Source organism: Notamacropus eugenii, chromosome 4, assembly GCF_028372415.1.
Source record: "Notamacropus eugenii isolate mMacEug1 chromosome 4, mMacEug1.pri_v2, whole genome shotgun sequence".
Lineage (NCBI taxonomy): Eukaryota > Metazoa > Chordata > Mammalia > Diprotodontia > Macropodidae > Notamacropus > Notamacropus eugenii.
This window is the reverse complement of record NC_092875.1, coordinates 69,942,180-69,967,954: the sequence shown is the minus strand read 5'-3', so window position 1 is coordinate 69,967,954 and position 25,775 is coordinate 69,942,180. Positions and strand designations below refer to the sequence as shown.

At 61.7% G+C, this 25,775-nt stretch overlaps 1 protein-coding gene across 10 annotated transcripts in view; it reads right to left on the bottom strand.

The window, feature by feature from the left end:
• LOC140499854 (uncharacterized) overlaps window positions 1-25,775 on the bottom strand; it is a 262,845-nt gene that overhangs the window by 149,810 nt on the left and 87,260 nt on the right. For 8 of the 10 annotated variants that reach the window (XM_072601753.1, XM_072601754.1, XM_072601752.1 and 5 more), the window contains 11 exons: window positions 21,712-21,825; window positions 18,100-21,012; window positions 17,467-17,580; window positions 13,856-16,768; window positions 13,223-13,336; window positions 9,611-12,523; window positions 8,978-9,091; window positions 5,367-8,279; window positions 4,734-4,847; window positions 1,123-4,035; window positions 490-603 (listed from right to left, as the gene is read on the bottom strand). In XM_072601753.1, coding sequence (XP_072457854.1) covers window positions 490-603; window positions 1,123-4,035; window positions 4,734-4,847; window positions 5,367-8,279; window positions 8,978-9,091; window positions 9,611-12,523; window positions 13,223-13,336; window positions 13,856-16,768; window positions 17,467-17,580; window positions 18,100-21,012; window positions 21,712-21,825 — 15,249 coding nt within the window. Of the gene's footprint in view, window positions 1-489; window positions 604-1,122; window positions 4,036-4,733; window positions 4,848-5,366; window positions 8,280-8,977; window positions 9,092-9,610; window positions 12,524-13,222; window positions 13,337-13,855; window positions 16,769-17,466; window positions 17,581-18,099; window positions 21,013-21,711; window positions 21,826-22,344; window positions 24,163-25,775 lie in introns of those variants that run through there. The other 2 variants (XM_072601760.1, XM_072601761.1) reach the window with 2 other exon arrangements.

Below are 25,775 nucleotides of genomic sequence, written 5' to 3'. Positions count from 1 at the left end.
ACGGGACAAGAACCTTCACCACTCAAAGCTCCCTGCCACAGAGCTCACCTCTGAGGCCGAAGCACGCCACCATGGAGAGGGCTAAGCCTGGGAGTCTGTCTCTTAAGTTTGCCCCACCCTCTCTTCATTGTGCTCTCGGTCACGTCTCAGCTGCTCAGACCACCCCCTGCCATCCACTTCCTCTGCCCCATCCCGGGAAGCCTGGTGGTTGCCGTCTCCTCACCCCCGTGCACCTTCCCAAAATGCAGCCCAAGGCAAGCCCTGCAAAAATCACTTCCTTCTCCACCACTGCCCAATGCAAAAGGAGTCGCTGCTTTCCATCACGAAGGAATAGACGCGTAGGGAAAGAAACGCCGAAAGAGGGAAACCGAGGAATAAAGAATGAAAATGTTCCCAGAAATTGAATAGCACGCCCAGACATCAAGACCCAAGAAAAGGACATGAGATTTCCGTGAGATGGAGGACAGCAGGGGGCCAACTCTTACTCACCTGAAGCGACAGCAGTTGTGGTGGGCACTGAGGACTCACTGAATGGAGATCTCGTACCTTCCTGTGACGTTAGGTCTGCAAGGTGGGTGCTGGGACCGAGGCTCTGGCCAGTTCCTATAAAGACAGGAAGTCAGTCGATCCGTCACTCGGCGAACACGGATTGCGCACTTACTCTAGAACTCGCAGGGAGACCCAGCACGTGGGAGGCAACACGAGAAGATCCCTGGAGATCACCTGTGTGTCCTGGGTCACGCCTTCCCTTCCCAGCCCTGGTTGAGGGGTCCCGCGCTCCACAGCCCAATTCTACATGCTACCGAAAGCTCCTGACAGCCATGAGGACAAGCCATCTCTGCCCAGAGGGTGGCAAGGGTCATTTCAGCCGCGGAGCGCTACAAGGCTCCCCCTGCACAAAGGTCAGAGAACTCGAATGACCCCTGGAACCCAGAGCTCTCGAGCAGAGAATGACAGAAGCCCTGAGCAGGAACTCTCAGGGCATGGCAAGCCTTCCCTCTGAACTACACATGGCTGCTTCCCACAGTGAGGCCGGAATGAATCAACCCGCCCACTAAAAACTGCATCCTCCACAGGGGAAGAAGGAGGTGGAAGGACCAGGGACTGCACCAAAGACCGTACCCGATGGAGAAGTGAGATCCGCTGGGAGATGGGTCTCAGAGTGGGAAGGGGCAGATGTCCACGCGGTCTCCGTGTCCACTGAAGATGGGGCGAACGGCCTGGTCGTTCTACCTTCCGTGTTCTGCTCTGACCCAGTGGTGGTGGGAAACGTCCATGGGGACCCAGAGGACGCGGCCGTGCCAGGGGAGAAGGTGGTTGTCCAGCCTGGCGATTGGGTAAACACGGCAGAGGAGTCTGGGCTGGGTCTTGACAGGCCTGGAGTACCTGGCTCCGAGGCATGGGCAAGGCTGGCGGCCCCAGCAGAGGTGGCGTCCAGCAGACTGGGAATGCTGCTGCTGTCCGCCGCCACTGGTGGGCTGAGCGAAGTGGTAGGCGAAGTTGTCCGTGAGCCAGCGTGTGCGGTGCTGGAAAGTGGGGTCGCAGTCATGGGGGGGCTGAGGGTGCGGCCACGCCCTGCGGGTGTGGCCAGGCCTGGGCCCTCAGGGCTCGTCTCCTCTGGAGTCCCAGCGGCCCCTGGCCCAGTAACGGAACCAGTGAAGCCGGGCAGTCCGGTGCCTAGAGGGGCAGCTGAACTGGAACCACTTTCTCCACTGGTCTTCTCTGAGAAGGAGGACGCATCAGGAGCTAAATGGGTGGCTGCCCCGGCTGGTGAGACAACTGTCATGAGCCCTGTGGGTCTCGCAGAGGTGGTGCTGGGAGGAGAAGCTCCGCTCCTCTCTGATCCGGACGTGGGGGAGACGGATGAAGGGCTGCGCCAGGCAACGGAGGAAAGAGGAGACGAGGATCCGGCTTGGCCAAGTGTGCCACGTCCTAAAGGCGACGTGGTTTCAGTCACTGTTGGCAGGTCAGTGACGGGGGGACTTGATGTGCCCGCGGGAGACCTTGAGACTGCGGAGGCCTCTGTGCCCCCAGCAACGGACACCTCCTGAGAAAAAGGAGGCGTCCCTGTGGGTGCGGCCTCCTTTGAGGAGGCTGCGGTCTCTCCCACGCTGGTGCTGGGCTCTTGGCTCCAGCCCCCTTCAGGGCTCCCTCCCGTCACGGTAGAGGGGACATGTCTGGTTGATGCTTCCAGTAGGGAGTCAGTGGTCAAGGGGAGAAGTGAGCTGGTTTCGGAGCCAGTAGGCAGCGCCACATGGGCTCTGCTCCACTCCCAGGATGAGCTAACAGCTGCGGAAGGTGAAGCTGGGGCTGCGGTATCGGTGTCCGAAGACGTGGATCCTAGAGGCAGAGATGTGGCCACTGACGCATCTGGGCGAGCCCCTCCTCCCGAAGTTGGGCTCTCACGATGTTGGGCAGAAGGAAGAGAGGTGGGTAGGGTATCTGGGCGTTTGCTGCTGGGAGGCACATTTGGCCCCTCAGTGCCTGGGACAGCTGAACTCATGGCATCGCCCACGGGCTGGCTCCCTGAGGAGGCTTCAGGGGTGGCTGGGGTGGGAGTCCAGAGCCACGTAAGCCCCGTGCTTAGCATGCTCATGGCTGCGTCAGCTGGGGTGGAAAACCAGGGGCCAGTTGGAGATTCCTCCGTGCCAGCCACGGGCACGCTATGAGGGGAGGCTGCAGCTATGGTCATTGTCTCCAGGTGGGAGGATGTCTCGGCTCCAACGCTGGCTGTTGGAACACCTGAGCTGGGGCTTAAGGTGGCGTCCACAAGTGAGTCAGTGGTAGGTCCTCCAGGTGTACGAGCCACTTGGCCAACTGTGGTGTCAGGAGAGTCTAAGGAGTCCCCTGGACGCGTGCTCTTCTCGGAGCCTTGAGGGCCACCCGCTGAAGTTGGCTCAGCCATTGGCACGGAGGTGGAGGCCACATTTGCACGTGACTTGGTGCCGGCGCTGGGGAGGAAGCCTTCAGTGGAGGCCAGGGGGCCAGCCGCATTCTCAGGATGCCGAGGCCCCTTTGTGACTGGAGGTGGAGACGGAGTGTCTGTGTTCTGCTGCCCACTCACGGTAACAGGACTCGTCACGTCCAAGGAGGCAGAGGGGACTAGGAGAGTGGTGGAATAGCCTGGCTCCTCTCTCACACTCGGGGAACCAGAGGAGGCCACTCCGTCTGTCCAGGGAGTCTGCGCTGGCCCTTTGTTACTGGTGGGCTGTCGGGGAGTGATGTGCTCCGCGCCCGTCAGCTCAGAGACGCTGCTGGATACAGTCCTGATCTCTCTGGTCCCTGCCACGGGCGCAACAGCTGTACTGGGGCCTCCTCCTACCGAAGGTACAGTCTTGCTCATAGTAGTCAAAGGCAGCCCAGAGGAGCTGGCCTCAGTCCCCGTCTGGGCCTCAGGCGTCCCGGGGACGGTGGAAGGCCCTGCGTGGGTACCGATGGAAATGGGCAGTATCTCCGTGACTTGGCTATTGGAGACTGGCTCAGACGCAGACGGAGCAGGTGTCTGGCTGCTTGCTCGCTCCGAAGCAGAGGTGCCTGTGTGGAAGGCGTCACCTGCAGCAGTCTCTGCGCGCCTGGTGGCGTCAGGCTCTGCCCCTGTTGTGCTGACTGGACTAGACGTGGCCAGGGGCAGAAGGGACGAAATTGTCCCTTGTGGGCCGGTGTCTGGGGAAGCACTGGAGCCTGGGGTGCCTGGGAACTCCCCTGCAGTGGGACCAACTGGGACGGTGGCCACGGTCACGCCAGCAGAAGGCTCAGGCGAAGTAGGAGCCCCTGCCACAGAGGACACGGTCGTCGAGGGTGTCTCCACAGCTTGGCTCCCTGCAGCAGAACCCGCAGCGAGGCTGCTGGGCTGAGCGGAGGCGGAGCCAAGAGCTGTGCCTGCGGGGACGCTCACAGCTGGCGTCCTGAAAGTCGAGCTTCCCGTGGTGGATGCCACCACCACCGGCAGGCTGGTGGGCTCCGTGGGCTCTCTGCTTGCAGGGGAGACATCCCCGGTAGCTGCTCCGCCTGGGCTCCTGCTGGACAGTCCTGTGTCTAAAAGAGGGGATTGGTTGGTGCGCGTGGCGGTGCCTGCGGTGTGTGGGGTCTGCGGGCGACGGGTGCGTGGGAATCACCCTCACAGTCACCCTCATCTCCTCTCTGCAAGGCTCCTTCCCTTTGCGGAATGACAACCCCCCCCCCCCTCCCTCTCCAAGCTCCACTGCTCGCTCTCCTTCCGCCGGGCACCATGGGCACCTCCCCCGACGGGACAAGAACCTTCACCACTCAAAGCTCCCTGCCACAGAGCTCACCTCTGAGGCCGAAGCACGCCACCATGGAGAGGGCTAAGCCTGGGAGTCTGTCTCTTAAGTTTGCCCCACCCTCTCTTCATTGTGCTCTCGGTCACGTCTCAGCTGCTCAGACCACCCCCTGCCATCCACTTCCTCTGCCTCATCCCGGGAAGCCTGGTGGTTGCCGTCTCCTCACCCCCGTGCACCTTCCCAAAATGCAGCCCAAGGCAAGCCCTGCAAAAATCACTTCCTTCTCCACCACTGCCCAATGCAAAAGGAGTCGCTGCTTTCCATCACGAAGGAATAGACGCGTAGGGAAAGAAACGCCGAAAGAGGGAAACCGAGGAATAAAGAATGAAAATGTTCCCAGAAATTGAATAGCACGCCCAGACATCAAGACCCAAGAAAAGGACATGAGATTTCCGTGAGATGGAGGACAGCAGGGGGCCAACTCTTACTCACCTGAAGCGACAGCAGTTGTGGTGGGCACTGAGGACTCACTGAATGGAGATCTCGTACCTTCCTGTGACGTTAGGTCTGCAAGGTGGGTGCTGGGACCGAGGCTCTGGCCAGTTCCTATAAAGACAGGAAGTCAGTCGATCCGTCACTCGGCGAACACGGATTGCGCACTTACTCTAGAACTCGCAGGGAGACCCAGCACGTGGGAGGCAACACGAGAAGATCCCTGGAGATCACCTGTGTGTCCTGGGTCACGCCTTCCCTTCCCAGCCCTGGTTGAGGGGTCCCGCGCTCCACAGCCCAATTCTACATGCTACCGAAAGCTCCTGACAGCCATGAGGACAAGCCATTTCTGCCCAGAGGGTGGCAAGGGTCATTTCAGCCGCGGAGCGCTACAAGGCTCCCCCTGCACAAAGGTCAGAGAACTCGAATGACCCCTGGAACCCAGAGCTCTCGAGCAGAGAATGACAGAAGCCCTGAGCAGGAACTCTCAGGGCATGGCAAGCCTTCCCTCTGAACTACACATGGCTGCTTCCCACAGTGAGGCCGGAATGAATCAACCCGCCCACTAAAAACTGCATCCTCCACAGGGGAAGAAGGAGGTGGAAGGACCAGGGACTGCACCAAAGACCGTACCCGATGGAGAAGTGAGATCCGCTGGGAGATGGGTCTCAGAGTGGGAAGGGGCAGATGTCCACGCGGTCTCCGTGTCCACTGAAGATGGGGCGAACGGCCTGGTCGTTCTACCTTCCGTGTTCTGCTCTGACCCAGTGGTGGTGGGAAACGTCCATGGGGACCCAGAGGACGCGGCCGTGCCAGGGGAGAAGGTGGTTGTCCAGCCTGGCGATTGGGTAAACACGGCAGAGGAGTCTGGGCTGGGTCTTGACAGGCCTGGAGTACCTGGCTCCGAGGCATGGGCAAGGCTGGCGGCCCCAGCAGAGGTGGCGTCCAGCAGACTGGGAATGCTGCTGCTGTCCGCCGCCACTGGTGGGCTGAGCGAAGTGGTAGGCGAAGTTGTCCGTGAGCCAGCGTGTGCGGTGCTGGAAAGTGGGGTCGCAGTCATGGGGGGGCTGAGGGTGCGGCCACGCCCTGCGGGTGTGGCCAGGCCTGGGCCCTCAGGGCTCGTCTCCTCTGGAGTCCCAGCGGCCCCTGGCCCAGTAACGGAACCAGTGAAGCCGGGCAGTCCGGTGCCTAGAGGGGCAGCTGAACTGGAACCACTTTCTCCACTGGTCTTCTCTGAGAAGGAGGACGCATCAGGAGCTAAATGGGTGGCTGCCCCGGCTGGTGAGACAACTGTCATGAGCCCTGTGGGTCTCGCAGAGGTGGTGCTGGGAGGAGAAGCTCCGCTCCTCTCTGATCCGGACGTGGGGGAGACGGATGAAGGGCTGCGCCAGGCAACGGAGGAAAGAGGAGACGAGGATCCGGCTTGGCCAAGTGTGCCACGTCCTAAAGGCGACGTGGTTTCAGTCACTGTTGGCAGGTCAGTGACGGGGGGACTTGATGTGCCCGCGGGAGACCTTGAGACTGCGGAGGCCTCTGTGCCCCCAGCAACGGACACCTCCTGAGAAAAAGGAGGCGTCCCTGTGGGTGCGGCCTCCTTTGAGGAGGCTGCGGTCTCTCCCACGCTGGTGCTGGGCTCTTGGCTCCAGCCCCCTTCAGGGCTCCCTCCCGTCACGGTAGAGGGGACATGTCTGGTTGATGCTTCCAGTAGGGAGTCAGTGGTCAAGGGGAGAAGTGAGCTGGTTTCGGAGCCAGTAGGCAGCGCCACATGGGCTCTGCTCCACTCCCAGGATGAGCTAACAGCTGCGGAAGGTGAAGCTGGGGCTGCGGTATCGGTGTCCGAAGACGTGGATCCTAGAGGCAGAGATGTGGCCACTGACGCATCTGGGCGAGCCCCTCCTCCCGAAGTTGGGCTCTCACGATGTTGGGCAGAAGGAAGAGAGGTGGGTAGGGTATCTGGGCGTTTGCTGCTGGGAGGCACATTTGGCCCCTCAGTGCCTGGGACAGCTGAACTCATGGCATCGCCCACGGGCTGGCTCCCTGAGGAGGCTTCAGGGGTGGCTGGGGTGGGAGTCCAGAGCCACGTAAGCCCCGTGCTTAGCATGCTCATGGCTGCGTCAGCTGGGGTGGAAAACCAGGGGCCAGTTGGAGATTCCTCCGTGCCAGCCACGGGCACGCTATGAGGGGAGGCTGCAGCTATGGTCATTGTCTCCAGGTGGGAGGATGTCTCGGCTCCAACGCTGGCTGTTGGAACACCTGAGCTGGGGCTTAAGGTGGCGTCCACAAGTGAGTCAGTGGTAGGTCCTCCAGGTGTACGAGCCACTTGGCCAACTGTGGTGTCAGGAGAGTCTAAGGAGTCCCCTGGACGCGTGCTCTTCTCGGAGCCTTGAGGGCCACCCGCTGAAGTTGGCTCAGCCATTGGCACGGAGGTGGAGGCCACATTTGCACGTGACTTGGTGCCGGCGCTGGGGAGGAAGCCTTCAGTGGAGGCCAGGGGGCCAGCCGCATTCTCAGGATGCCGAGGCCCCTTTGTGACTGGAGGTGGAGACGGAGTGTCTGTGTTCTGCTGCCCACTCACGGTAACAGGACTCGTCACGTCCAAGGAGGCAGAGGGGACTAGGAGAGTGGTGGAATAGCCTGGCTCCTCTCTCACACTCGGGGAACCAGAGGAGGCCACTCCGTCTGTCCAGGGAGTCTGCGCTGGCCCTTTGTTACTGGTGGGCTGTCGGGGAGTGATGTGCTCCGCGCCCGTCAGCTCAGAGACGCTGCTGGATACAGTCCTGATCTCTCTGGTCCCTGCCACGGGCGCAACAGCTGTACTGGGGCCTCCTCCTACCGAAGGTACAGTCTTGCTCATAGTAGTCAAAGGCAGCCCAGAGGAGCTGGCCTCAGTCCCCGTCTGGGCCTCAGGCGTCCCGGGGACGGTGGAAGGCCCTGCGTGGGTACCGATGGAAATGGGCAGTATCTCCGTGACTTGGCTATTGGAGACTGGCTCAGACGCAGACGGAGCAGGTGTCTGGCTGCTTGCTCGCTCCGAAGCAGAGGTGCCTGTGTGGAAGGCGTCACCTGCAGCAGTCTCTGCGCGCCTGGTGGCGTCAGGCTCTGCCCCTGTTGTGCTGACTGGACTAGACGTGGCCAGGGGCAGAAGGGACGAAATTGTCCCTTGTGGGCCGGTGTCTGGGGAAGCACTGGAGCCTGGGGTGCCTGGGAACTCCCCTGCAGTGGGACCAACTGGGACGGTGGCCACGGTCACGCCAGCAGAAGGCTCAGGCGAAGTAGGAGCCCCTGCCACAGAGGACACGGTCGTCGAGGGTGTCTCCACAGCTTGGCTCCCTGCAGCAGAACCCGCAGCGAGGCTGCTGGGCTGAGCGGAGGCGGAGCCAAGAGCTGTGCCTGCGGGGACGCTCACAGCTGGCGTCCTGAAAGTCGAGCTTCCCGTGGTGGATGCCACCACCACCGGCAGGCTGGTGGGCTCCGTGGGCTCTCTGCTTGCAGGGGAGACATCCCCGGTAGCTGCTCCGCCTGGGCTCCTGCTGGACAGTCCTGTGTCTAAAAGAGGGGATTGGTTGGTGCGCGTGGCGGTGCCTGCGGTGTATGGGGTCTGCGGGCGACGGGTGCGTGGGAATCACCCTCACAGTCACCCTCATCTCCTCTCTGCAAGGCTCCTTCCCTTTGCGGAATGACAACCCCCCCCCCCCTCCCTCTCCAAGCTCCACTGCTCGCTCTCCTTCCGCCGGGCACCATGGGCACCTCCCCCGACGGGACAAGAACCTTCACCACTCAAAGCTCCCTGCCACAGAGCTCACCTCTGAGGCCGAAGCACGCCACCATGGAGAGGGCTAAGCCTGGGAGTCTGTCTCTTAAGTTTGCCCCACCCTCTCTTCATTGTGCTCTCGGTCACGTCTCAGCTGCTCAGACCACCCCCTGCCATCCACTTCCTCTGCCTCATCCCGGGAAGCCTGGTGGTTGCCGTCTCCTCACCCCCGTGCACCTTCCCAAAATGCAGCCCAAGGCAAGCCCTGCAAAAATCACTTCCTTCTCCACCACTGCCCAATGCAAAAGGAGTCGCTGCTTTCCATCACGAAGGAATAGACGCGTAGGGAAAGAAACGCCGAAAGAGGGAAACCGAGGAATAAAGAATGAAAATGTTCCCAGAAATTGAATAGCACGCCCAGACATCAAGACCCAAGAAAAGGACATGAGATTTCCGTGAGATGGAGGACAGCAGGGGGCCAACTCTTACTCACCTGAAGCGACAGCAGTTGTGGTGGGCACTGAGGACTCACTGAATGGAGATCTCGTACCTTCCTGTGACGTTAGGTCTGCAAGGTGGGTGCTGGGACCGAGGCTCTGGCCAGTTCCTATAAAGACAGGAAGTCAGTCGATCCGTCACTCGGCGAACACGGATTGCGCACTTACTCTAGAACTCGCAGGGAGACCCAGCACGTGGGAGGCAACACGAGAAGATCCCTGGAGATCACCTGTGTGTCCTGGGTCACGCCTTCCCTTCCCAGCCCTGGTTGAGGGGTCCCGCGCTCCACAGCCCAATTCTACATGCTACCGAAAGCTCCTGACAGCCATGAGGACAAGCCATTTCTGCCCAGAGGGTGGCAAGGGTCATTTCAGCCGCGGAGCGCTACAAGGCTCCCCCTGCACAAAGGTCAGAGAACTCGAATGACCCCTGGAACCCAGAGCTCTCGAGCAGAGAATGACAGAAGCCCTGAGCAGGAACTCTCAGGGCATGGCAAGCCTTCCCTCTGAACTACACATGGCTGCTTCCCACAGTGAGGCCGGAATGAATCAACCCGCCCACTAAAAACTGCATCCTCCACAGGGGAAGAAGGAGGTGGAAGGACCAGGGACTGCACCAAAGACCGTACCCGATGGAGAAGTGAGATCCGCTGGGAGATGGGTCTCAGAGTGGGAAGGGGCAGATGTCCACGCGGTCTCCGTGTCCACTGAAGATGGGGCGAACGGCCTGGTCGTTCTACCTTCCGTGTTCTGCTCTGACCCAGTGGTGGTGGGAAACGTCCATGGGGACCCAGAGGACGCGGCCGTGCCAGGGGAGAAGGTGGTTGTCCAGCCTGGCGATTGGGTAAACACGGCAGAGGAGTCTGGGCTGGGTCTTGACAGGCCTGGAGTACCTGGCTCCGAGGCATGGGCAAGGCTGGCGGCCCCAGCAGAGGTGGCGTCCAGCAGACTGGGAATGCTGCTGCTGTCCGCCGCCACTGGTGGGCTGAGCGAAGTGGTAGGCGAAGTTGTCCGTGAGCCAGCGTGTGCGGTGCTGGAAAGTGGGGTCGCAGTCATGGGGGGGCTGAGGGTGCGGCCACGCCCTGCGGGTGTGGCCAGGCCTGGGCCCTCAGGGCTCGTCTCCTCTGGAGTCCCAGCGGCCCCTGGCCCAGTAACGGAACCAGTGAAGCCGGGCAGTCCGGTGCCTAGAGGGGCAGCTGAACTGGAACCACTTTCTCCACTGGTCTTCTCTGAGAAGGAGGACGCATCAGGAGCTAAATGGGTGGCTGCCCCGGCTGGTGAGACAACTGTCATGAGCCCTGTGGGTCTCGCAGAGGTGGTGCTGGGAGGAGAAGCTCCGCTCCTCTCTGATCCGGACGTGGGGGAGACGGATGAAGGGCTGCGCCAGGCAACGGAGGAAAGAGGAGACGAGGATCCGGCTTGGCCAAGTGTGCCACGTCCTAAAGGCGACGTGGTTTCAGTCACTGTTGGCAGGTCAGTGACGGGGGGACTTGATGTGCCCGCGGGAGACCTTGAGCCTGCGGAGGCCTCTGTGCCCCCAGCAACGGACACCTCCTGAGAAAAAGGAGGCGTCCCTGTGGGTGCGGCCTCCTTTGAGGAGGCTGCGGTCTCTCCCACGCTGGTGCTGGGCTCTTGGCTCCAGCCCCCTTCAGGGCTCCCTCCCGTCACGGTAGAGGGGACATGTCTGGTTGATGCTTCCAGTAGGGAGTCAGTGGTCAAGGGGAGAAGTGAGCTGGTTTCGGAGCCAGTAGGCAGCGCCACATGGGCTCTGCTCCACTCCCAGGATGAGCTAACAGCTGCGGAAGGTGAAGCTGGGGCTGCGGTATCGGTGTCCGAAGACGTGGATCCTAGAGGCAGAGATGTGGCCACTGACGCATCTGGGCGAGCCCCTCCTCCCGAAGTTGGGCTCTCACGATGTTGGGCAGAAGGAAGAGAGGTGGGTAGGGTATCTGGGCGTTTGCTGCTGGGAGGCACATTTGGCCCCTCAGTGCCTGGGACAGCTGAACTCATGGCATCGCCCACGGGCTGGCTCCCTGAGGAGGCTTCAGGGGTGGCTGGGGTGGGAGTCCAGAGCCACGTAAGCCCCGTGCTTAGCATGCTCATGGCTGCGTCAGCTGGGGTGGAAAACCAGGGGCCAGTTGGAGATTCCTCCGTGCCAGCCACGGGCACGCTATGAGGGGAGGCTGCAGCTATGGTCATTGTCTCCAGGTGGGAGGATGTCTCGGCTCCAACGCTGGCTGTTGGAACACCTGAGCTGGGGCTTAAGGTGGCGTCCACAAGTGAGTCAGTGGTAGGTCCTCCAGGTGTACGAGCCACTTGGCCAACTGTGGTGTCAGGAGAGTCTAAGGAGTCCCCTGGACGCGTGCTCTTCTCGGAGCCTTGAGGGCCACCCGCTGAAGTTGGCTCAGCCATTGGCACGGAGGTGGAGGCCACATTTGCACGTGACTTGGTGCCGGCGCTGGGGAGGAAGCCTTCAGTGGAGGCCAGGGGGCCAGCCGCATTCTCAGGATGCCGAGGCCCCTTTGTGACTGGAGGTGGAGACGGAGTGTCTGTGTTCTGCTGCCCACTCACGGTAACAGGACTCGTCACGTCCAAGGAGGCAGAGGGGACTAGGAGAGTGGTGGAATAGCCTGGCTCCTCTCTCACACTCGGGGAACCAGAGGAGGCCACTCCGTCTGTCCAGGGAGTCTGCGCTGGCCCTTTGTTACTGGTGGGCTGTCGGGGAGTGATGTGCTCCGCGCCCGTCAGCTCAGAGACGCTGCTGGATACAGTCCTGATCTCTCTGGTCCCTGCCACGGGCGCAACAGCTGTACTGGGGCCTCCTCCTACCGAAGGTACAGTCTTGCTCATAGTAGTCAAAGGCAGCCCAGAGGAGCTGGCCTCAGTCCCCGTCTGGGCCTCAGGCGTCCCGGGGACGGTGGAAGGCCCTGCGTGGGTACCGATGGAAATGGGCAGTATCTCCGTGACTTGGCTATTGGAGACTGGCTCAGACGCAGACGGAGCAGGTGTCTGGCTGCTTGCTCGCTCCGAAGCAGAGGTGCCTGTGTGGAAGGCGTCACCTGCAGCAGTCTCTGCGCGCCTGGTGGCGTCAGGCTCTGCCCCTGTTGTGCTGACTGGACTAGACGTGGCCAGGGGCAGAAGGGACGAAATTGTCCCTTGTGGGCCGGTGTCTGGGGAAGCACTGGAGCCTGGGGTGCCTGGGAACTCCCCTGCAGTGGGACCAACTGGGACGGTGGCCACGGTCACGCCAGCAGAAGGCTCAGGCGAAGTAGGAGCCCCTGCCACAGAGGACACGGTCGTCGAGGGTGTCTCCACAGCTTGGCTCCCTGCAGCAGAACCCGCAGCGAGGCTGCTGGGCTGAGCGGAGGCGGAGCCAAGAGCTGTGCCTGCGGGGACGCTCACAGCTGGCGTCCTGAAAGTCGAGCTTCCCGTGGTGGATGCCACCACCACCGGCAGGCTGGTGGGCTCCGTGGGCTCTCTGCTTGCAGGGGAGACATCCCCGGTAGCTGCTCCGCCTGGGCTCCTGCTGGACAGTCCTGTGTCTAAAAGAGGGGATTGGTTGGTGCGCGTGGCGGTGCCTGCGGTGTGTGGGGTCTGCGGGCGACGGGTGCGTGGGAATCACCCTCACAGTCACCCTCATCTCCTCTCTGCAAGGCTCCTTCCCTTTGCGGAATGACAACCCCCCCCCCCCCTCCCTCTCCAAGCTCCACTGCTCGCTCTCCTTCCGCCGGGCACCATGGGCACCTCCCCCGACGGGACAAGAACCTTCACCACTCAAAGCTCCCTGCCACAGAGCTCACCTCTGAGGCCGAAGCACGCCACCATGGAGAGGGCTAAGCCTGGGAGTCTGTCTCTTAAGTTTGCCCCACCCTCTCTTCATTGTGCTCTCGGTCACGTCTCAGCTGCTCAGACCACCCCCTGCCATCCACTTCCTCTGCCTCATCCCGGGAAGCCTGGTGGTTGCCGTCTCCTCACCCCCGTGCACCTTCCCAAAATGCAGCCCAAGGCAAGCCCTGCAAAAATCACTTCCTTCTCCACCACTGCCCAATGCAAAAGGAGTCGCTGCTTTCCATCACGAAGGAATAGACGCGTAGGGAAAGAAACGCCGAAAGAGGGAAACCGAGGAATAAAGAATGAAAATGTTCCCAGAAATTGAATAGCACGCCCAGACATCAAGACCCAAGAAAAGGACATGAGATTTCCGTGAGATGGAGGACAGCAGGGGGCCAACTCTTACTCACCTGAAGCGACAGCAGTTGTGGTGGGCACTGAGGACTCACTGAATGGAGATCTCGTACCTTCCTGTGACGTTAGGTCTGCAAGGTGGGTGCTGGGACCGAGGCTCTGGCCAGTTCCTATAAAGACAGGAAGTCAGTCGATCCGTCACTCGGCGAACACGGATTGCGCACTTACTCTAGAACTCGCAGGGAGACCCAGCACGTGGGAGGCAACACGAGAAGATCCCTGGAGATCACCTGTGTGTCCTGGGTCACGCCTTCCCTTCCCAGCCCTGGTTGAGGGGTCCCGCGCTCCACAGCCCAATTCTACATGCTACCGAAAGCTCCTGACAACCATGAGGACAAGCCATTTCTGCCCAGAGGGTGGCAAGGGTCATTTCAGCCGCGGAGCGCTACAAGGCTCCCCCTGCACAAAGGTCAGAGAACTCGAATGACCCCTGGAACCCAGAGCTCTCGAGCAGAGAATGACAGAAGCCCTGAGCAGGAACTCTCAGGGCATGGCAAGCCTTCCCTCTGAACTACACATGGCTGCTTCCCACAGTGAGGCCGGAATGAATCAACCCGCCCACTAAAAACTGCATCCTCCACAGGGGAAGAAGGAGGTGGAAGGACCAGGGACTGCACCAAAGACCGTACCCGATGGAGAAGTGAGATCCGCTGGGAGATGGGTCTCAGAGTGGGAAGGGGCAGATGTCCACGCGGTCTCCGTGTCCACTGAAGATGGGGCGAACGGCCTGGTCGTTCTACCTTCCGTGTTCTGCTCTGACCCAGTGGTGGTGGGAAACGTCCATGGGGACCCAGAGGACGCGGCCGTGCCAGGGGAGAAGGTGGTTGTCCAGCCTGGCGATTGGGTAAACACGGCAGAGGAGTCTGGGCTGGGTCTTGACAGGCCTGGAGTACCTGGCTCCGAGGCATGGGCAAGGCTGGCGGCCCCAGCAGAGGTGGCGTCCAGCAGACTGGGAATGCTGCTGCTGTCCGCCGCCACTGGTGGGCTGAGCGAAGTGGTAGGCGAAGTTGTCCGTGAGCCAGCGTGTGCGGTGCTGGAAAGTGGGGTCGCAGTCATGGGGGGGCTGAGGGTGCGGCCACGCCCTGCGGGTGTGGCCAGGCCTGGGCCCTCAGGGCTCGTCTCCTCTGGAGTCCCAGCGGCCCCTGGCCCAGTAACGGAACCAGTGAAGCCGGGCAGTCCGGTGCCTAGAGGGGCAGCTGAACTGGAACCACTTTCTCCACTGGTCTTCTCTGAGAAGGAGGACGCATCAGGAGCTAAATGGGTGGCTGCCCCGGCTGGTGAGACAACTGTCATGAGCCCTGTGGGTCTCGCAGAGGTGGTGCTGGGAGGAGAAGCTCCGCTCCTCTCTGATCCGGACGTGGGGGAGACGGATGAAGGGCTGCGCCAGGCAACGGAGGAAAGAGGAGACGAGGATCCGGCTTGGCCAAGTGTGCCACGTCCTAAAGGCGACGTGGTTTCAGTCACTGTTGGCAGGTCAGTGACGGGGGGACTTGATGTGCCCGCGGGAGACCTTGAGCCTGCGGAGGCCTCTGTGCCCCCAGCAACGGACACCTCCTGAGAAAAAGGAGGCGTCCCTGTGGGTGCGGCCTCCTTTGAGGAGGCTGCGGTCTCTCCCACGCTGGTGCTGGGCTCTTGGCTCCAGCCCCCTTCAGGGCTCCCTCCCGTCACGGTAGAGGGGACATGTCTGGTTGATGCTTCCAGTAGGGAGTCAGTGGTCAAGGGGAGAAGTGAGCTGGTTTCGGAGCCAGTAGGCAGCGCCACATGGGCTCTGCTCCACTCCCAGGATGAGCTAACAGCTGCGGAAGGTGAAGCTGGGGCTGCGGTATCGGTGTCCGAAGACGTGGATCCTAGAGGCAGAGATGTGGCCACTGACGCATCTGGGCGAGCCCCTCCTCCCGAAGTTGGGCTCTCACGATGTTGGGCAGAAGGAAGAGAGGTGGGTAGGGTATCTGGGCGTTTGCTGCTGGGAGGCACATTTGGCCCCTCAGTGCCTGGGACAGCTGAACTCATGGCATCGCCCACGGGCTGGCTCCCTGAGGAGGCTTCAGGGGTGGCTGGGGTGGGAGTCCAGAGCCACGTAAGCCCCGTGCTTAGCATGCTCATGGCTGCGTCAGCTGGGGTGGAAAACCAGGGGCCAGTTGGAGATTCCTCCGTGCCAGCCACGGGCACGCTATGAGGGGAGGCTGCAGCTATGGTCATTGTCTCCAGGTGGGAGGATGTCTCGGCTCCAACGCTGGCTGTTGGAACACCTGAGCTGGGGCTTAAGGTGGCGTCCACAAGTGAGTCAGTGGTAGGTCCTCCAGGTGTACGAGCCACTTGGCCAACTGTGGTGTCAGGAGAGTCTAAGGAGTCCCCTGGACGCGTGCTCTTCTCGGAGCCTTGAGGGCCACCCGCTGAAGTTGGCTCAGCCATTGGCACGGAGGTGGAGGCCACATTTGCACGTGACTTGGTGCCGGCGCTGGGGAGGAAGCCTTCAGTGGAGGCCAGGGGGCCAGCCGCATTCTCAGGATGCCGAGGCCCCTTTGTGACTGGAGGTGGAGACGGAGTGTCTGTGTTCTGCTGCCCACTCACGGTAACAGGACTCGTCACGTCCAAGGAGGCAGAGGGGACTAGGAGAGTGGTGGAATAGCCTGGCTCCTCTCTCACACTCGGGGAACCAGAGGAGGCCACTCCGTCTGTCCAGGGAGTCTGCGCTGGCCCTTTGTTACTGGTGGGCTGTCGGGGAGTGATGTGCTCCGCGCCCGTCAGCTCAGAGACGCTGCTGGATACAGTCCTGATCTCTCTGGTCCCTGCCACGGGCGCAACAGCTGTACTGGGGCCTCCTCCTACCGAAGGTACAGTCTTGCTCATAGTAGTCAAAGGCAGCCCAGAGGAGCTGGCCTCAGTCCCCGTCTGGGCCTCAGGCGTCCCGGGGACGGTGGAAGGCCCTGCGTGGGTACCGATGGAAATGGGCAGTATCTCCGTGACTTGGCTATTGGAGACTGGCTCAGACGCAGACGGAGCAGGTGTCTGGCTGCTTGCTCGCTCCGAAGCAGAGGTGCCTGTGTGGAAGGCGTCACCTGCAGCAGTCTCTGCGCGCCTGGTGGCGTCAGGCTCTGCCCCTGTTGTGCTGACTGGACTAGACGTGGCCAGGGGCAGAAGGGACGAAATTGTCCCTTGTGGGCCGGTGTCTGGGGAAGCACTGGAGCCTGGGGTGCCTGGGAACTCCCCTGCAGTGGGACCAACTGGGACGGTGGCCACGGTCACGCCAGCAGAAGGCTCAGGCGAAGTAGGAGCCCCTGCCACAGAGGACACGGTCGTCGAGGGTGTCTCCACAGCTTGGCTCCCTGCAGCAGAACCCGCAGCGAGGCTGCTGGGCTGAGCGGAGGCGGAGCCAAGAGCTGTGCCTGCGGGGACGCTCACAGCTGGCGTCCTGAAAGTCGAGCTTCCCGTGGTGGATGCCACCACCACCGGCAGGCTGGTGGGCTCCGTGGGCTCTCTGCTTGCAGGGGAGACATCCCCGGTAGCTGCTCCGCCTGGGCTCCTGCTGGACAGTCCTGTGTCTAAAAGAGGGGATTGGTTGGTGCGCGTGGCGGTGCCTGCGGTGTGTGGGGTCTGCGGGCGACGGGTGCGTGGGAATCACCCTCACAGTCACCCTCATCTCCTCTCTGCAAGGCTCCTTCCCTTTGCGGAATGACAACCCCCCCCCCCCTCCCTCTCCAAGCTCCACTGCTCGCTCTCCTTCCGCCGGGCACCATGGGCACCTCCCCCGACGGGACAAGAACCTTCACCACTCAAAGCTCCCTGCCACAGAGCTCACCTCTGAGGCCGAAGCACGCCACCATGGAGAGGGCTAAGCCTGGGAGTCTGTCTCTTAAGTTTGCCCCACCCTCTCTTCATTGTGCTCTCGGTCACGTCTCAGCTGCTCAGACCACCCCCTGCCATCCACTTCCTCTGCCTCATCCCGGGAAGCCTGGTGGTTGCCGTCTCCTCACCCCCGTGCACCTTCCCAAAATGCAGCCCAAGGCAAGCCCTGCAAAAATCACTTCCTTCTCCACCACTGCCCAATGCAAAAGGAGTCGCTGCTTTCCATCACGAAGGAATAGACGCGTAGGGAAAGAAACGCCGAAAGAGGGAAACCGAGGAATAAAGAATGAAAATGTTCCCAGAAATTGAATAGCACGCCCAGACATCAAGACCCAAGAAAAGGACATGAGATTTCCGTGAGATGGAGGACAGCAGGGGGCCAACTCTTACTCACCTGAAGCGACAGCAGTTGTGGTGGGCACTGAGGACTCACTGAATGGAGATCTCGTACCTTCCTGTGACGTTAGGTCTGCAAGGTGGGTGCTGGGACCGAGGCTCTGGCCAGTTCCTATAAAGACAGGAAGTCAGTCGATCCGTCACTCGGCGAACACGGATTGCGCACTTACTCTAGAACTCGCAGGGAGACCCAGCACGTGGGAGGCAACACGAGAAGATCCCTGGAGATCACCTGTGTGTCCTGGGTCACGCCTTCCCTTCCCAGCCCTGGTTGAGGGGTCCCGCGCTCCACAGCCCAATTCTACATGCTACCGAAAGCTCCTGACAGCCATGAGGACAAGCCATTTCTGCCCAGAGGGTGGCAAGGGTCATTTCAGCCGCGGAGCGCTACAAGGCTCCCCCTGCACAAAGGTCAGAGAACTCGAATGACCCCTGGAACCCAGAGCTCTCGAGCAGAGAATGACAGAAGCCCTGAGCAGGAACTCTCAGGGCATGGCAAGCCTTCCCTCTGAACTACACATGGCTGCTTCCCACAGTGAGGCCGGAATGAATCAACCCGCCCACTAAAAACTGCATCCTCCACAGGGGAAGAAGGAGGTGGAAGGACCAGGGACTGCACCAAAGACCGTACCCGATGGAGAAGTGAGATCCGCTGGGAGATGGGTCTCAGAGTGGGAAGGGGCAGATGTCCACGCGGTCTCCGTGTCCACTGAAGATGGGGCGAACGGCCTGGTCGTTCTACCTTCCGTGTTCTGCTCTGACCCAGTGGTGGTGGGAAACGTCCATGGGGACCCAGAGGACGCGGCCGTGCCAGGGGAGAAGGTGGTTGTCCAGCCTGGCGATTGGGTAAACACGGCAGAGGAGTCTGGGCTGGGTCTTGACAGGCCTGGAGTACCTGGCTCCGAGGCATGGGCAAGGCTGGCGGCCCCAGCAGAGGTGGCGTCCAGCAGACTGGGAATGCTGCTGCTGTCCGCCGCCACTGGTGGGCTGAGCGAAGTGGTAGGCGAAGTTGTCCGTGAGCCAGCGTGTGCGGTGCTGGAAAGTGGGGTCGCAGTCATGGGGGGGCTGAGGGTGCGGCCACGCCCTGCGGGTGTGGCCAGGCCTGGGCCCTCAGGGCTCGTCTCCTCTGGAGTCCCAGCGGCCCCTGGCCCAGTAACGGAACCAGTGAAGCCGGGCAGTCCGGTGCCTAGAGGGGCAGCTGAACTGGAACCACTTTCTCCACTGGTCTTCTCTGAGAAGGAGGACGCATCAGGAGCTAAATGGGTGGCTGCCCCGGCTGGTGAGACAACTGTCATGAGCCCTGTGGGTCTCGCAGAGGTGGTGCTGGGAGGAGAAGCTCCGCTCCTCTCTGATCCGGACGTGGGGGAGACGGATGAAGGGCTGCGCCAGGCAACGGAGGAAAGAGGAGACGAGGATCCGGCTTGGCCAAGTGTGCCACGTCCTAAAGGCGACGTGGTTTCAGTCACTGTTGGCAGGTCAGTGACGGGGGGACTTGATGTGCCCGCGGGAGACCTTGAGCCTGCGGAGGCCTCTGTGCCCCCAGCAACGGACACCTCCTGAGAAAAAGGAGGCGTCCCTGTGGGTGCGGCCTCCTTTGAGGAGGCTGCGGTCTCTCCCACGCTGGTGCTGGGCTCTTGGCTCCAGCCCCCTTCAGGGCTCCCTCCCGTCACGGTAGAGGGGACATGTCTGGTTGATGCTTCCAGTAGGGAGTCAGTGGTCAAGGGGAGAAGTGAGCTGGTTTCGGAGCCAGTAGGCAGCGCCACATGGGCTCTGCTCCACTCCCAGGATGAGCTAACAGCTGCGGAAGGTGAAGCTGGGGCTGCGGTATCGGTGTCCGAAGACGTGGATCCTAGAGGCAGAGATGTGGCCACTGACGCATCTGGGCGAGCCCCTCCTCCCGAAGTTGGGCTCTCACGATGTTGGGCAGAAGGAAGAGAGGTGGGTAGGGTATCTGGGCGTTTGCTGCTGGGAGGCACATTTGGCCCCTCAGTGCCTGGGACAGCTGAACTCATGGCATCGCCCACGGGCTGGCTCCCTGAGGAGGCTTCAGGGGTGGCTGGGGTGGGAGTCCAGAGCCACGTAAGCCCCGTGCTTAGCATGCTCATGGCTGCGTCAGCTGGGGTGGAAAACCAGGGGCCAGTTGGAGATTCCTCCGTGCCAGCCACGGGCACGCTATGAGGGGAGGCTGCAGCTATGGTCATTGTCTCCAGGTGGGAGGATGTCTCGGCTCCAACGCTGGCTGTTGGAACACCTGAGCTGGGGCTTAAGGTGGCGTCCACAAGTGAGTCAGTGGTAGGTCCTCCAGGTGTACGAGCCACTTGGCCAACTGTGGTGTCAGGAGAGTCTAAGGAGTCCCCTGGACGCGTGCTCTTCTCGGAGCCTTGAGGGCCACCCGCTGAAGTTGGCTCAGCCATTGGCACGGAGGTGGAGGCCACATTTGCACGTGACTTGGTGCCGGCGCTGGGGAGGAAGCCTTCAGTGGAGGCCAGGGGGCCAGCCGCATTCTCAGGATGCCGAGGCCCCTTTGTGACTGGAGGTGGAGACGGAGTGTCTGTGTTCTGCTGCCCACTCACGGTAACAGGACTCGTCACGTCCAAGGAGGCAGAGGGGACTAGGAGAGTGGTGGAATAGCCTGGCTCCTCTCTCACACTCGGGGAACCAGAGGAGGCCACTCCGTCTGTCCAGGGAGTCTGCGCTGGCCCTTTGTTACTGGTGGGCTGTCGGGGAGTGATGTGCTCCGCGCCCGTCAGCTCAGAGACGCTGCTGGATACAGTCCTGATCTCTCTGGTCCCTGCCACGGGCGCAACAGCTGTACTGGGGCCTCCTCCTACCGAAGGTACAGTCTTGCTCATAGTAGTCAAAGGCAGCCCAGAGGAGCTGGCCTCAGTCCCCGTCTGGGCCTCAGGCGTCCCGGGGACGGTGGAAGGCCCTGCGTGGGTACCGATGGAAATGGGCAGTATCTCCGTGACTTGGCTATTGGAGACTGGCTCAGACGCAGACGGAGCAGGTGTCTGGCTGCTTGCTCGCTCCGAAGCAGAGGTGCCTGTGTGGAAGGCGTCACCTGCAGCAGTCTCTGCGCGCCTGGTGGCGTCAGGCTCTGCCCCTGTTGTGCTGACTGGACTAGACGTGGCCAGGGGCAGAAGGGACGAAATTGTCCCTTGTGGGCCGGTGTCTGGGGAAGCACTGGAGCCTGGGGTGCCTGGGAACTCCCCTGCAGTGGGACCAACTGGGACGGTGGCCACGGTCACGCCAGCAGAAGGCTCAGGCGAAGTAGGAGCCCCTGCCACAGAGGACACGGTCGTCGAGGGTGTCTCCACAGCTTGGCTCCCTGCAGCAGAACCCGCAGCGAGGCTGCTGGGCTGAGCGGAGGCGGAGCCAAGAGCTGTGCCTGCGGGGACGCTCACAGCTGGCGTCCTGAAAGTCGAGCTTCCCGTGGTGGATGCCACCACCACCGGCAGGCTGGTGGGCTCCGTGGGCTCTCTGCTTGCAGGGGAGACATCCCCGGTAGCTGCTCCGCCTGGGCTCCTGCTGGACAGTCCTGTGTCTAAAAGAGGGGATTGGTTGGTGCGCGTGGCGGTGCCTGCGGTGTGTGGGGTCTGCGGGCGACGGGTGCGTGGGAATCACCCTCACAGTCACCCTCATCTCCTCTCTGCAAGGCTCCTTCCCTTTGCGGAATGACAACCCCCCCCCCCCCTCCCTCTCCAAGCTCCACTGCTCGCTCTCCTTCCGCCGGGCACCATGGGCACCTCCCCCGACGGGACAAGAACCTTCACCACTCAAAGCTCCCTGCCACAGAGCTCACCTCTGAGGCCGAAGCACGCCACCATGGAGAGGGCTAAGCCTGGGAGTCTGTCTCTTAAGTTTGCCCCACCCTCTCTTCATTGTGCTCTCGGTCACGTCTCAGCTGCTCAGACCACCCCCTGCCATCCACTTCCTCTGCCTCATCCCGGGAAGCCTGGTGGTTGCCGTCTCCTCACCCCCGTGCACCTTCCCAAAATGCAGCCCAAGGCAAGCCCTGCAAAAATCACTTCCTTCTCCACCACTGCCCAATGCAAAAGGAGTCGCTGCTTTCCATCACGAAGGAATAGACGCGTAGGGAAAGAAACGCCGAAAGAGGGAAACCGAGGAATAAAGAATGAAAATGTTCCCAGAAATTGAATAGCACGCCCAGACATCAAGACCCAAGAAAAGGACATGAGATTTCCGTGAGATGGAGGACAGCAGGGGGCCAACTCTTACTCACCTGAAGCGACAGCAGTTGTGGTGGGCACTGAGGACTCACTGAATGGAGATCTCGTACCTTCCTGTGACGTTAGGTCTGCAAGGTGGGTGCTGGGACCGAGGCTCTGGCCAGTTCCTATAAAGACAGGAAGTCAGTCGATCCGTCACTCGGCGAACACGGATTGCGCACTTACTCTAGAACTCGCAGGGAGACCCAGCACGTGGGAGGCAACACGAGAAGATCCCTGGAGATCACCTGTGTGTCCTGGGTCACGCCTTCCCTTCCCAGCCCTGGTTGAGGGGTCCCGCGCTCCACAGCCCAATTCTACATGCTACCGAAAGCTCCTGACAACCATGAGGACAAGCCATTTCTGCCCAGAGGGTGGCAAGGGTCATTTCAGCCGCGGAGCGCTACAAGGCTCCCCCTGCACAAAGGTCAGAGAACTCGAATGACCCCTGGAACCCAGAGCTCTCGAGCAGAGAATGACAGAAGCCCTGAGCAGGAACTCTCAGGGCATGGCAAGCCTTCCCTCTGAACTACACATGGCTGCTTCCCACAGTGAGGCCGGAATGAATCAACCCGCCCACTAAAAACTGCATCCTCCACAGGGGAAGAAGGAGGTGGAAGGACCAGGGACTGCACCAAAGACCGTACCCGATGGAGAAGTGAGATCCGCTGGGAGATGGGTCTCAGAGTGGGAAGGGGCAGATGTCCACGCGGTCTCCGTGTCCACTGAAGATGGGGCGAACGGCCTGGTCGTTCTACCTTCCGTGTTCTGCTCTGACCCAGTGGTGGTGGGAAACGTCCATGGGGACCCAGAGGACGCGGCCGTGCCAGGGGAGAAGGTGGTTGTCCAGCCTGGCGATTGGGTAAACACGGCAGAGGAGTCTGGGCTGGGTCTTGACAGGCCTGGAGTACCTGGCTCCGAGGCATGGGCAAGGCTGGCGGCCCCAGCAGAGGTGGCGTCCAGCAGACTGGGAATGCTGCTGCTGTCCGCCGCCACTGGTGGGCTGAGCGAAGTGGTAGGCGAAGTTGTCCGTGAGCCAGCGTGTGCGGTGCTGGAAAGTGGGGTCGCAGTCATGGGGGGGCTGAGGGTGCGGCCACGCCCTGCGGGTGTGGCCAGGCCTGGGCCCTCAGGGCTCGTCTCCTCTGGAGTCCCAGCGGCCCCTGGCCCAGTAACGGAACCAGTGAAGCCGGGCAGTCCGGTGCCTAGAGGGGCAGCTGAACTGGAACCACTTTCTCCACTGGTCTTCTCTGAGAAGGAGGACGCATCAGGAGCTAAATGGGTGGCTGCCCCGGCTGGTGAGACAACTGTCATGAGCCCTGTGGGTCTCGCAGAGGTGGTGCTGGGAGGAGAAGCTCCGCTCCTCTCTGATCCGGACGTGGGGGAGACGGATGAAGGGCTGCGCCAGGCAACGGAGGAAAGAGGAGACGAGGATCCGGCTTGGCCAAGTGTGCCACGTCCTAAAGGCGACGTGGTTTCAGTCACTGTTGGCAGGTCAGTGACGGGGGGACTTGATGTGCCCGCGGGAGACCTTGAGCCTGCGGAGGCCTCTGTGCCCCCAGCAACGGACACCTCCTGAGAAAAAGGAGGCGTCCCTGTGGGTGCGGCCTCCTTTGAGGAGGCTGCGGTCTCTCCCACGCTGGTGCTGGGCTCTTGGCTCCAGCCCCCTTCAGGGCTCCCTCCCGTCACGGTAGAGGGGACATGTCTGGTTGATGCTTCCAGTAGGGAGTCAGTGGTCAAGGGGAGAAGTGAGCTGGTTTCGGAGCCAGTAGGCAGCGCCACATGGGCTCTGCTCCACTCCCAGGATGAGCTAACAGCTGCGGAAGGTGAAGCTGGGGCTGCGGTATCGGTGTCCGAAGACGTGGATCCTAGAGGCAGAGATGTGGCCACTGACGCATCTGGGCGAGCCCCTCCTCCCGAAGTTGGGCTCTCACGATGTTGGGCAGAAGGAAGAGAGGTGGGTAGGGTATCTGGGCGTTTGCTGCTGGGAGGCACATTTGGCCCCTCAGTGCCTGGGACAGCTGAACTCATGGCATCGCCCACGGGCTGGCTCCCTGAGGAGGCTTCAGGGGTGGCTGGGGTGGGAGTCCAGAGCCACGTAAGCCCCGTGCTTAGCATGCTCATGGCTGCGTCAGCTGGGGTGGAAAACCAGGGGCCAGTTGGAGATTCCTCCGTGCCAGCCACGGGCACGCTATGAGGGGAGGCTGCAGCTATGGTCATTGTCTCCAGGTGGGAGGATGTCTCGGCTCCAACGCTGGCTGTTGGAACACCTGAGCTGGGGCTTAAGGTGGCGTCCACAAGTGAGTCAGTGGTAGGTCCTCCAGGTGTACGAGCCACTTGGCCAACTGTGGTGTCAGGAGAGTCTAAGGAGTCCCCTGGACGCGTGCTCTTCTCGGAGCCTTGAGGGCCACCCGCTGAAGTTGGCTCAGCCATTGGCACGGAGGTGGAGGCCACATTTGCACGTGACTTGGTGTGCCGGCGCTGGGGAGGAAGCCTTCAGTGGAGGCCAGGGGGCCAGCCGCATTCTCAGGATGCCGAGGCCCCTTTGTGACTGGAGGTGGAGACGGAGTGTCTGTGTTCTGCTGCCCACTCACGGTAACAGGACTCGTCACGTCCAAGGAGGCAGAGGGGACTAGGAGAGTGGTGGAATAGCCTGGCTCCTCTCTCACACTCGGGGAACCAGAGGAGGCCACTCCGTCTGTCCAGGGAGTCTGCGCTGGCCCTTTGTTACTGGTGGGCTGTCGGGGAGTGATGTGCTCCGCGCCCGTCAGCTCAGAGACGCTGCTGGATACAGTCCTGATCTCTCTGGTCCCTGCCACGGGCGCAACAGCTGTACTGGGGCCTCCTCCTACCGAAGGTACAGTCTTGCTCATAGTAGTCAAAGGCAGCCCAGAGGAGCTGGCCTCAGTCCCCGTCTGGGCCTCAGGCGTCCCGGGGACGGTGGAAGGCCCTGCGTGGGTACCGATGGAAATGGGCAGTATCTCCGTGACTTGGCTATTGGAGACTGGCTCAGACGCAGACGGCAGGTGTCTGGCTGCTTGCTCGCTCCGAAGCAGAGGTGCCTGTGTGGAAGGCGTCACCTGCAGCAGTCTCTGCGCGCCTGGTGGCGTCAGGCTCTGCCCCTGTTGTGCTGACTGGACTAGACGTGGCCAGGGGCAGAAGGGACGAAATTGTCCCTTGTGGGCCGGTGTCTGGGGAAGCACTGGAGCCTGGGGTGCCTGGGAACTCCCCTGCAGTGGGACCAACTGGGACGGTGGCCACGGTCACGCCAGCAGAAGGCTCAGGCGAAGTAGGAGCCCCTGCCACAGAGGACACGGTCGTCGAGGGTGTCTCCACAGCTTGGCTCCCTGCAGCAGAACCCGCAGCGAGGCTGCTGGGCTGAGCGGAGGCGGAGCCAAGAGCTGTGCCTGCGGGGACGCTCACAGCTGGCGTCCTGAAAGTCGAGCTTCCCGTGGTGGATGCCACCACCACCGGCAGGCTGGTGGGCTCCGTGGGCTCTCTGCTTGCAGGGGAGACATCCCCGGTAGCTGCTCCGCCTGGGCTCCTGCTGGACAGTCCTGTGTCTAAAAGAGGGGATTGGTTGGTGCGCGTGGCGGTGCCTGCGGTGTGTGGGGTCTGCGGGCGACGGGTGCGTGGGAATCACCCTCACAGTCACCCTCATCTCCTCTCTGCAAGGCTCCTTCCCTTTGCGGAATGACAACCTCCCCCCCCCCCCTCCAAGCTCCACTGCTCGCTCTCCTTCCGCCGGGCACCATGGGCACCTCCCCCGACGGGACAAGAACCTTCACCACTCAAAGCTCCCTGCCACAGAGCTCACCTCTGAGGCCGAAGCACGCCACCATGGAGAGGGCTAAGCCTGGGAGTCTGTCTCTTAAGTTTGCCCCACCCTCTCTTCATTGTGCTCTCGGTCACGTCTCAGCTGCTCAGACCACCCCCTGCCATCCACTTCCTCTGCCTCATCCCGGGAAGCCTGGTGGTTGCCGTCTCCTCACCCCCGTGCACCTTCCCAAAATACAGCCCAAGGCAAGCCCTGCAAAAATCACTTCCTTCTCCACCACTGCCCAATGCAAAAGGAGTCGCT